Source organism: Argentina silus (genome assembly GCF_951799395.1).
Source record: "Argentina silus genome assembly, chromosome: 12".
NCBI classification, from domain to species: domain Eukaryota; kingdom Metazoa; phylum Chordata; class Actinopteri; order Argentiniformes; family Argentinidae; genus Argentina; species Argentina silus.
Genome location: NC_139666.1, coordinates 9431769 through 9444268, shown reverse-complemented (window position 1 = coordinate 9444268; position 12500 = coordinate 9431769). Strand labels below are relative to the sequence as shown.

General features: G+C 42.2%; 1 protein-coding gene across 1 annotated transcript in view; it reads right to left on the bottom strand.

Moving 5' to 3' along the window:
* Nucleotides 1–12500, bottom strand: part of LOC310813389 (aryl hydrocarbon receptor-like) — a 38521-nt gene that overhangs the window by 18151 nt on the left and 7870 nt on the right. The window contains exon 2 of the mRNA XM_083682361.1: nucleotides 11675–11865. Coding sequence (XP_083538487.1) covers nucleotides 11675–11865 — 191 coding nt within the window. The remainder of the gene's footprint in view (nucleotides 1–11674; nucleotides 11866–12500) is intronic.

The following is a 12500-nucleotide window of genomic DNA, read 5'->3' as shown; positions in this document are numbered from 1 at the left end:
CTGTACTTGTTCAGTTCGGTCCTACAAATCACATAGAAATCACAAATCAAATATATTCAGTTTGGCTTTGATTACTACCATGACTGTTGTTTTTCACATGGTCAGTTACTAATCCAAATGAATACATTTCCGTAATACACTACTTGATTTGTATTCTCATCCGTCCTAAGGGCTAAGCCATGAAAAATACAGACGCGCATACATTTGTTAATGTTTCTGAATGTCTGAGCAGAAACCGAAGCTGATTTGTAAACACAGGCTTCGTAGAGCTCAAAGAATGGGCCTACAGTGAAGGTCTAGGTCATCTGCATAAGGCAAACCACTAACGTGCCAACGCCCTTATGAATGCACACACGATTTGTTGATGCTTATGAAAGCATGTCAAGTGAGAACCTGGCACGGTGTCCAAGTTAATGTGTTAGCTTAGCATACAGCTCATTCAGATACACTGACAGTCCTCTTAGCATACTCATATCCAAGTTAAAACCAGGTGTTTCAAGTAACAGTAAGCAAATGCAGTAAATTATTAGATTAAAGGTTTGGCCGGATCTAGATATGACTCTACCACAAATCTAGCTCCCCTGCTAACCAGCATACAGAAGTCTCTGATTGTAATTCAAATGTTTGATGAGTTGATATTCAATTCCATTGACATTTGGCTCAAGAGAAAAAGGCAAACATTGTTGGCCTCCTCTACCATAGCTGATTGTCCATGAAACCGGGTGTTTTTCAGAGCGCTTATGAAACCCGACACCACTGAGAGGCCCTTCCTATCCATCATCCCAGCGCGGTTTTTACTCTTGTCAAAACCGCGCCATTACAGGATCCACCAAATGTAGAGCAGGCGTTTGAAGTTCCTTTGTGAGACTCTTCTCCAGGCAAACATCCTTGTCATTCAGAGAAATACTCACAGGCAGTATCCCTTTAAAGGATTTGACATCTTTTCAGCAGTATGTAATTAGAAGAAATTCAAAGATCAGAAAGGGGGAGAGGTAATTCTACAATCTGGTTTGACTATTTAGGAGAGCTCTCTGGAGCGTATTATGTACATGAAAGACATGACTTAAACAGCCATGTAGTATATAATTACTTATCATCTGCAATAGTAAGTTGAGTCTGAATATAACTATCGACATCTGAGGAGAAATACAGTCAATTGATGAATGAGGGGAATTGAGAGATTGTGGGTAAGCCAGAAAGAGAGAATGAGTGAACCGAAAGAAGACCTACCTACATTGACATGAAAAGAGAACATTTTCTCGTAACTTGTGTGGGACAGGCAGAGAGAGTGAGTAAGAAAGGGAGTTAATCACTGCGGAAAGGGAGATAAGTTGTCATAGTTGGGTTGGGGTGGGGGGGGGGGGAGGGGAGGTGGCCAGAAAGAGAAAGAGAGAGAGAGAGAGAGAGAGAGAGAGAGAGAGAGAAAGAGAGAGAGAGAGAAAGGGAGAGGGAGAGGGAGAGAAAGGAAGAGAGAGAGAAAGGGGAGAGGTAGAGAGAGAAGAGGGGGGGAGGGGAGAAAGGGGGTTAGAGGTAAAGGGGGAGAAATGAAAGCATGCCAGCTATGCATAGGGGAATATTATCTTGATTTGAAAACATTTAGTTCCAGCAGATCCCGTACACAGATCTCTGTTCTCACGCAGATGTGCAGGAAGGGGCGGGGCTAAGGACAAAACAACAGCCAATGAGGTGTGTCACTTGCCATAGGCTCATCCTCCTGTCACTCACTTGATGAATGTGCTTATTACTTCCATGACCGCAGGGAGAGGAAGGATCCTCAGCCCTTTTCCTATCAGAGAAGAATGCAATCTAGGAATTTAGGGAAGGGAAATGGCCTTGATTGATAGGATGAAGCATAACAATGACGGTTTGAATTAGCCGTTGTCTAAGGACTTGTTGACGGTTTCTTTTCATAGTGTTGTCGCGACTGCCTCATAGAACTGTGTATGAAAGAAACCAAGATGGGGGATGCGTCAACAATGCATAATCCAGTTAGGTAAAGGGAGGGCGATGCATATTAGATTTAAAACAGTCAACTCTTCTTGTCTCTTTGGTTCCACACACTGAGATGCACTCTGCCTCCATCATGTGGACTGGGTAACTGGCATGCTGTAGTCTAGCTATCTCCACCACCGATCCTTATCACACTTTCCAGGCAGCTAATCAGGGCTCTCAGAAGAGAGACCATTGTGCTGGTGCGGGAATCGTTTGGAGGCCAAAAAAAACGCTGAAATTGGCCCATGTCGTCTGTCTAAATTTAGCCCCCCTAAATCTGATAAAGTCTCGTTTCGATTGGTAGTGGCTCAACAGCAGCAGAGGGGGAGATTGTTTTGTTTGTTGACTGTTTGCGGTAATGATGGTTTCTATTGACCTGTCCTATCAAAAAGGAGAATGGAATGAAAAATAATGTAGACTACAGCGAGAACTTAGAACCTCCAAGCCACATCTAGCCTTTCTCCTCTCTCTCTTCTCTTCTCTCTCCTCTCTCTCTCTCTCTCTCTCTCTCGCTCTCTCTCGATCTCCGTCTCTGGCATGCTTTTTTGCATTGACATATTTCGTTTGTTTTTGTCTGGGGTATTGTGCTCCGCTTCGGGGAAACAGTGTCATCGTCCCTGGCTTACATTTAGTTGTTGATATTTTGGAATTCCTCAGTGCCCTTAGAGAGATACAATGACTCATGATATTCAAACAAAGACACTCATACATCCTCTATGTTTGTGATAGGCTGTGGATTCTCTGGTAAAGACCAGAGTTGGCTCACTGTCTGTTGATTACAGCTTTAAATAAACAGACTGATCCTTTATGGAAGCTGTTACTGTAAATGTCATGGCAAACATTTGTAAGCAAGCCTGACGGCAGGCTACATGAACACATAGTCAAAACAACCGTGAAAGGGTAAAGGAAGTCAACAGCAGAAGAAAGGTCATCCATTTAAAACAATCCTTTTTGTGAAGCGCATTGCATTTCTGTACAGTATGTGTTACAGAAAATCAAGTTTGATTGGTTTTTTATTGATCCCTACCTCCACAATTGTTCCAACAAAAAGGTGGCTAATAAAATTGGACCTTCTTGGCAAATGTCCAGTAGCTAATCCCCTTACAATCAAACACTGTGTTGGATTTTCTTTCCAAAACTGCAAAACGCAGTGCCATTCAAAATAACTAATCTGTATTGCTGTATAAGATGTAGGTGCGCTTCGCTGAACATACATCTGCTGTTTGTACAGGAAATATGGATTATCCTATGACAGAGCATTACAAAGAGAAACACAGCACTAAGCACTATCCAGCCTTCAAGTCCAAGTCATTGAGATGATCAAAAAAAACTATTTGGGGTGGTGATAGACATAGAAATGCACTTACAAAGAGTGACCTTTTGGATGTATGAAGTACCCTGGCCTCAACCAGGAAATTGACTTTAGGCCTTACGTAATAATTCATGTTTTTTTTTTCAGGTCAATTAAGATGTGCTGTCATGCTGTTCTGACATTTATTTTTCATGTATTTTTCATGTATTATTATTTACATTTACCTATGTTTGTCTGTTTTGTAATTATGTGCACCCTTAAATGAGCCCATTCTGCCACCTACTGATACACGTCAACAACAAATTGTTTGTCTCGCTCTGTTACTTTAAGAAATTAAGCCCATGAAGAAATAAAGGTTATTTAATACAAAATGGTAAAAGTGCCTCTGCGTTTTTTGGACATTTCCAAAGTTTTTGGTTTATGACTATAACCTGAGAAACCGGAGGGCGCCTTACCAAACTAACACTACAAATCCTAGAGCACACATATATATATATATATATTATTTTTTTAACTAATTTGTATTGTTTATTCAGAGTCTCTAGTTGCTAAGCGACCACTAGTCTTCCTGGGGCCCATCTGTGTGTACTGTATGAACTCAGGGCAGCAGAGTTTACAGGCTTTGCCCACAGTTACATTATTTTACTCGATCTCAAACAAGGCAACATAGAGGAATCTGGTGCATTATAGGCCAGAGAGAGCCAAAACATGAGCCTTATTCCACCAAACTCAGTTTGTAGAAATAAAAACATCATTAAAACTACTTCCCAGTGGTCGTTTGCATTCTCACGCTAGTCTGAAAGGCGAGCCATGAGGCCGGAGCCAACAGGCAATCGTTCAATGAAAATAAAACCTGTCACTTCAGTAAAATGTCCTTTTCCTCAGAGATGTTGATATTGGGCTGACAGGTGAATTATACTGGGCTTTAAAGAGACTGTTAAGCAAAACAATATGTCCTTCAGGAAAAACGTACTGTTGATCAGTTAGTCATGATTGAATAACAAACAGGAGAAGACCACTCCAATACAGATGCTCTCCTTTCTACCAAGTAGCAGGCCGTTGCCTCTGTTTAATGTGTGTGTGTGTGTGTGCGTGTGCGTGTGTGTGTGGGACAGAGAGAGAGAGAGAGAGAGAGAGAGAGAGAGAGAGGGAGAGAGGGAGAGAGAGAGAGAGAGAGAGAGAGAGAGAGAGAGAGAGAGAGGGAGAGAGAGAGAGAGTACTGTATGTGTGTCTACAGTATGTGGGTTTCTTCTATAAGTATTGTAGACATTCCAAAGACATCAAATTACAACAAGCGATATGATGTCACCACATCAGCTATAATGGCTAACAGACAGAGGATGTTTTCAATGAACTTGAAAAGACACTCACATTTTTCACAGTGACACTAATGTGTCGCCAGAGGAACGTCCCGTGAGTGCTTCAAAATATCTAGCGTTACCTCATAAATTCACGCTCAAAAGCCAACACACACAGATGTTGTTTTCAGGCAGGGGAGCAAATCAGTTCAATCGTATCATCCATTTAAATACTGCAAAAAAAAAAAAACACAAAAGAATGAAAGAAAGAAAGAAAGAAAGAAAGAAAGAAAGAAACAGAACACTCAACCTCTAAACTCTTTGTTTTCGTAACTGCCTCTTTAAATGTGACTAGAATTACCCCAAATATCTTTTGTTCATTCTTTCTTCTTTCTCTGTCTTTTCTCTCCCTAACCGTTCACAGGATCATTATCAGAGCTCTGAGCTTGTCTTCACATGAGTGCTGTGCTGCTAGCGTTTGTTTTGACTCGGGGAGCCCTACGTAGTCCACCTAGCCCCTCTCTGATTCTATCTCTCGTCGCCCAGGCAAAGACCCTATGAAAACAGTCGTTTGATGCTCTTGACGTTGGGCTGTTGTCACCTGCTGTGGTTGTAGGCTATCTCAACCAAAGACTTAAGCACCAAGGCAAAGACCCTATGAAAACAGTCGTTTGATGCTCTTGACGTTGGGCTGTTGTCACCTGCTGTGGTTGTAGGCTATCTCAACCAAAGACTTAAGCACCAAGGCAAAGACCCTATGAAAACAGTCGTTTGATGCTCTTGACGTTGGGCTGTTGTCACCTGCTGTGGTTGTAGGCTATCTCAACCAAAGACTTAAGCACCAAGCCGATTCAATTCTGCATTGAGAAGGAAACGAAAGAGAGATTCTGTAATACGTTTAGGCCTCTGTGCCATTACTAAGCACGTAGCTAAAAGTCGATCGTAGCTAAAAGTATTATAATCTGATTACCCGCTGTCCACGTCTCAAGTGTTCTGGCTCCATATTTCCATATTACGTCCTACTTCAGATCTGAGTCCTATTTGTAATCAAGCCACACTCAAGTCTCTGGGAAATCCAAACCCCCAAACGGACACAGAGACAATGAACGGCATCACAATGACGGATATCAAAGGTCTTTGATTACAATGCAGTAGAGGAATCCGTGAATACAATACAATACAGCGTGTGATGCTGCAATCTGATACCAGCAAGCAAGTGTATAAATGGCACACGTGTTTGGTGGCCATTGTTCGTTTGTGTCACACGGAGAACGAACATGCTAACAATACCGCCGCGTCTCTTTGAGCTCTGGTTCAAAGCCATTACTTAATACAATGGCTGGGATAAAGATGACATGGTAGGCGATACACGAAGCGTAGCCGCATTTGGTGTACGAAAGAAATAACCGCCTTACTATGACACCAAACGGTTCTAATTTCTAGAGATCTAAATGTGACACTGGAGAGACATTATGATTACATTATACGATCAGAAGTGGATTTGTTTGATTTGTTTGTAATGCAGTACCATTGATAAGTGTATGTGAGAGTTCCTTTAATAATAATATACACCATTTAGCTGAGGCTTTTTTCCAAAGCACCTTACATTGCAGTGAGTGCATACATTTCAGTATATATGGTCCCAGCGGGAATCAAACCCACAACCTAAGCTTTGTTAGCGCCATGCTCTACCAACTGAGCCACAGAGGACCACTTTGAACACGCAATTGAATATGCTATGCAGCAGCATGTGACAAGGAATGTTTTCCACAGTCAATGACAGGATGCATGTGATGTGAGTAGATGTCCAATGTCGTGTGATGTTGATCAAGCTCTCCTTCGCTATAGTCCCTGACAGATTGTCCTTTGCAAAGTGTCCAGCTGTCGCTGAAGATCAGGTCATGTCAATCTGGATTAATCACAGGTCAGGTGGTGTGGATAGGTTCAGTATCCTCTGAGGATTTCACATACAGTATGTGTACTGAAAGAGAGAGTGTGTGTGTGTGTGTGGGGGGGGGGGGGGGGCAAATTCCATACGACAGGGGGCAATGACTCATTGGCCTACATAGACTGAAAATGTAAACAATGTCCTACATTCTTCAAGTACCTCCATGTACATTCCACCCATACTCTGGGACTCCTCCGTTCAGTCTCACTGAAACCACACATTCAAAATGTGTTGTGACATAGTCTCCAATACTAGGACTGGGTGGACAGTGAAGGATGTGTCTAACCGAGGGTTAAGAACAGTATGATGTTTGTTTCTCTCCTCAGACTTTAGGACAGGGATGTTTTTCCTGTTGTGAACTTGACCTTCGAGCTGGGGGCGAAAGGAAGGGCAGAGGGAAAAAGAAGGAGAGCAGAGGCTCCCAGGAGGGGGGGAGGGAGGGAGGAGAGGAGTTGTGTGCAGGGGAAAGGTGAAGGTATGGAACATCTCCCTGAACTCAGTGAGCTCAATGACCTACAGTGCTAACCAGGAGAGATTGCAGGGAGGGAGCTGTCACGACAAACAAAAACAGAAAGGGCTAAGAGGAGGGTGATAAACTTCATGGACCAGCTGTGTGTAATGCATTAGTATTGTAAGGCTTGTACCTGGTACAGTATCACACCCGCTGTGCATTAAGAAAACCTTCTATTCGTATTGGTAATATGATGTCAATGGTAATGCATTACACAGGAAGGTGGTTCCTAGACTGTTTTACTGGGGAGGCTGGTGGAGGCAGAAATCGGAGGACGGGCTCACTATAATGCATGGAATGGAATGAGGACTCCTCGTTCCGTTCCATGCATTACAACAAGTCGTCCTCCCATTTCTACCTCCACCAGCCTCCCCTGGTATCTTACCACATCAAAAAACCATTTACGCATGCATGATAATGTACTATTGTGTAGATAAATCATTATGGTAATGAATATAATTGCTTTTTCCTAAACATTGTAGCTTTGCGGTGGAGGATGAGGGATCAAACACACAGTGCTGTGAGTGTTTATGCACCACGACACCTCTGTGTGATTTAGAGGCTCCGCAGAGTCGCCCCAGGAACAAACACACACCTCGGAACGCTAAGGGCGTTGTCTGCCTCGAAGACACCTTTATCATTCTGTCACCAACTATCATTCTGTCCTCTATCACTTTCCCCTTTATCACGTATCATCCTATCATCTACCATTCTTTCCTACAGTATTTACTGTACTTTTCCCTCTATTATTTTCTCCTCTATCATTATTTATATATGTCGCTTTTTTTATCCCTAAATCCTCTCACATTCTGTCTACTCATCCCTCTATCGTTCTGTCTTTGATCCCATTTGAACAGAGCAGACTAAAAATCCTCCACGGCTCCTCTCCCACGTAGTTACAAATGAACACGGTTAATCATTAGTTTCAATCACCAAGGTCACAGGCAACAAAAGGTTGATAAGAACTTTCTATAACAACTCACTGACTAAGACCTTGTGTACTCTTGGGGGGGGCGGAGCTGGGGCTCTTCAGGAATGTGTCACCTCCTCTGGTTGGGAAAGAGCTGCATTTCCTCTATCAACACTGGTTGGTTGATGCCTCTTTATTGTGCTTCTCTATTCATTCTTAAAATCAGCAGCCTTGTACCATAAACACAGACCTGGGACTTTCCTGAGCTAAGCGTTAAATAACCAGTTCTAACAGCTCGTAAATCCAGAGATGTGATTTGTAGATTCCCCAACCCCATTCAACAGCTTGTGCTGTCGCTTATGGCAGTTAGAGGTTAACCTAGAGACTAGTCACAGAAGATGCATCTACAGTGTGTAGGCTATGACTACACCATTGGTTCTCATAGGCTAGAACTTCAATTATTCTTAATTATTAATTATTAAGTTCAATTATAACTTGATAATTCCCATGTACTGTAAGGTCAACCATTGATATGATTTGCTCTACAGTGTAAACTGAGAGAAGAGAAAAACACATGTGCTGAGTTCCAAATCGGTCCCTAGCCCCGATCCGCTAAACCGCTAAGCCGCTAAGCCGCTCTTTTGGTCTGAAAGGATTGGATAGGTGAAGTGTAGATCGATAGTACAGTTAGGTCCATATATATTTGGACTCTGACACAATTTTTATTATTTCAGCTGTTTACCAAAACATAATCAAGTTACAGTTATATGATGGGCTTAAAGTGCAGACTCTCAGCTTTAATTTGAGGGTATTCACATCCAAATTGGAGGAAGGGTTTAGGAATTACAGCTCTTTAATATGTAGCCCCCTCTTTTTCAAGGGACCAAAAGTAATTGGCCAATTGACTCAAAAGCAGTTTCATGGACAGGTGTGGGCTATTCCTTTGTTATTTCTTTATCAATTAAGCAGGTAAAAGATCTGAGTTGATTCCAAGTGTTGCATTTGCATTTGGAAGCTGTTGCTGTGAACGCAATGATGCAATGACATCCTTACGCTGCAAAAACAAAAAAAATCCATCAGAGAGATAGCAGCAACATTAGGAGTGGCCAAAAAAAGAAACAGAAAAAGAACGCACTGGTGAGTTCGGCAACACAAAAAGGCCTGAATGTCCATGGAAAACAACAGTGGTGGATGATGGCAGGATCCTTCACATGGTAAATGGTAGGGATATACTGTCTGCTCAGATTCAGCCAAATTCAGCAAAGTTGATTGGACGGTGCTTCACAGTACAGATGGACAATGACCCAAAACATACTGCGAAAGCGACCCAGGAGTTTTTTAAGGCAAAGAAGTGGAATATTCTGCAATGGCGGAAGTCAATCACCTGATCTCAACCTGCAGGTTGGGATTCTCGACAAAGTATTAAAAATGAAAATTGTATTTATGATTATGTTAATTTGTCCAATTACATTTGAGCCCCTGAAAATAGGGGACTGTGAATAAAAATGGTTGCAATTCCTAAACGTTTAATACGATATTTTTGTTCAACCCCTTGAACTAAAGCTGAAAGTCTGCACTTCAATTGCATCTCGATTGTTTCATTTCAAATCCATTGTGGTGGCGTACAGAGCCAAAATTATAAAAATTGTGTCACTGTCCAAATATTTCCGGACCTAACTGTATATGGTGTACATCTAACCAAACCTATCAGAGGGAAAGGTCAAGCAATTGCCCTTTTGATTATACTGTACCTATCCAAACCTTTGTAGACTAGAGACTCGGGGTAGTTGGCATTTGGAATCCAGCAACAGACTTGGCGATGGAACCAGAGACGTGGCAATGGAGCCACAGCCATGGCGATGGAGCCAGAGGCTTTGAAATAACTTACTCAGCACAGCGTCTGCCAACACCATGGTCTTTGATGTGTCATTAACCCTGAATGGCTGACAAGTTGCGGGTGTTGGGAGATTTTACAGCGATGACTCAAGATATGAGTCAATAGGTTCTCTTCAGAATCATTTGCAACCGAGGATGAGGTGAAAGATAAGACTACCTAGTTCTAAGTTTCATGGGTTTAGGGTTAGGGTTAGGGTTAGGGTTTAGGGTTAGGGTTAGGGTTAGGGTTAGGGTTTAGGGTTAGTTTACTGGAAAGCAAACAAAAAAAAGTGTCCCACATTCAATACTAATATAATCACTGTCTTCCTTCTACAGTATATAATCTTCACCAAAGAGTCTCTTTTGAGATTCTTTGAGCTAAAGAATCTCAGAATGTGTTAAATTCATCAATTCATCAAATCATTATCCTCCTGTTCTTCTTCTTTTGTACCATTTAGATTCTGCAGTGAGGGTGGGGTTGTGACTCCTCCTCCGAGGGGGCAGGGCTCTTGATGATGTTTTCCTCCAATCAGATTCCGATGCCATGCATTCCTAAGCAACCTACTCTCTCGTCGAGTGTCTACAGTGCTGTCACATACCTGCTCCAGTACTCACTCCTATCCATTCACATCAGCACAACAACACATGACAGAGAGGTATGGTCCATCGAAATCCCTTCCTCCTAGGGGTGGTGAAGCAAACAACTGAGACAAGATACCTACTCTGCCATACTGGCGCAAGACAGTTGCCAAGTTGAGTATTGTGTTTTATGATTTTGGCCCATGAAACATGTCTTGTCTTGTACATTTATTGAGTTTTATGTCACCATAACTTTCCAAGGGTGACCAAGACAGTGTTGATATATAAAATATGTAGTTTGATCCATAGAAAGAGAAGCCATTGTGGTATTCTAGCCATGGCTGTCATCACCGTGAGCTCAGTCAGGGGTTCTCTGAGGCAAGCTAAGACATTCATATAAAATATGAAAAATATGAATATTGTATCAACACATACAAAATAACCCATTGTGTTGTCTACCAAGTGCATTCATGGACAAGTGTATTATGGTCTGCTCTGCAGTAATAGTACATGGAGAAACGACCCCAGAGACTCCAAACATTTGGGTGACCCAGGTTACACGAACAAAGTGACAGGGGCAAGCCTGAGCACAAGTTAGGGATTCAACAACATCTTGATTTATTCATGTCCGTGGCTGCCTGTCCGGCTGCCAACACACTGGGGGGGAGCTCAGTGTTTCTAATGCGCTTAAAAATAGCATCATAACAAGAAAACACAAGATAGTCTCTTTTTCAGATGTGTTTACCAATGTTCTAGCTTGGGGGAAAATTAGCGGAAATGGGGTCTGATGGCTGCCGTAGGTTTGTTTTCATGGTGAAAGCCAAACGAAGGCCTTTTACTTTCACAGCTCTTCTGTTGTGTTGCTATATTTAGTTTTGCGGTGTTGTCATATTCAGTGACTATGTCCTGAGGCAGTTGATGACCTGCCTAATACAACACCCCCTTCACAGTCATTGTCAGTGATTTCTGCATGCAGGGCCACCAAAACCTAACCCTAACCCTAACCCTAGCAATGAAACGAAGCAAATGCATTTACATTTTTTTTTTTTTTTTTTTTCTTCTTTTTTTTTACAAAATGCCGAAAATATCACTAACAGTGGCTTTAAAGCTGACAAGGTCTATAATCCTTTCACTCAATGATCTCTTTCATGTTGCCTTATCTTGAGTGTCTGTTTGTACACGCTTGACGCTATGAAAGGTTATCTGTCTGATTGCCTGGTATTTGACCGGTGCGTGACCTGAGGCTCACCTTTGAAGAAACTCTTGACCTTCAGGTACCCCACACTAAGGCGGAGCACGGAGAGTTTGTCCAGGCGGGTCCGCACCTCCTCTGGAAATGGCAGGAGGCCCGTCAGGCGGTCCAGCTCCCCGTTCAGCCGATCCCGGTGACGCTTGGACGGGTTGGACTTGGCCATGGCATCAGAACCAGGTTGCTTCTTGCTAACAGGACCAAAGAGAGGAGGTTGTTGGTTAGAACTGTGTTAATGATTGTGTTGATTTAACAGTGAGGCTTCACAGTGAATGAGGTTTCTGTTACTGGAGGCAATAATCAGGGACCAGTGACTGTATAAGGCTGTTCGAAACAGCGATATCCTGTCAAATGAAGATATCTTTCATGACCGATATATTTATTTCCATTTTCCATTTTTAAATAAAGACAACGAACCAGGCACTACACCATGCTAACATTTCTGGATGACAGCCTACTTCACAACAGCCAATAAAGTGAGGAGACATCATAACTTATAACAGCCTAGCTACAGTGTGGGTACATGATATGTATATATATATATATATATATATATATATATATATATATATATATATATATATATATATGATAGTTTTCATAACCTTGTAATGCTTGGCAACAATAACCCACTAAAGACCTTCCTGTGATGAAACAAGAAGCATGAAGCATGCAACAATGGAAGTACTTCCCATGGCTTTAATGAGCGAGGGAGGAAATGAAACCCCTAAAACCATATGAACCAAAACTAAATCACTTCAAACCCCTGGCCAACGAAACATGCCTCACCAGAGCATTGAGTCAGTCCTCTGTATTCTGTGTAAAT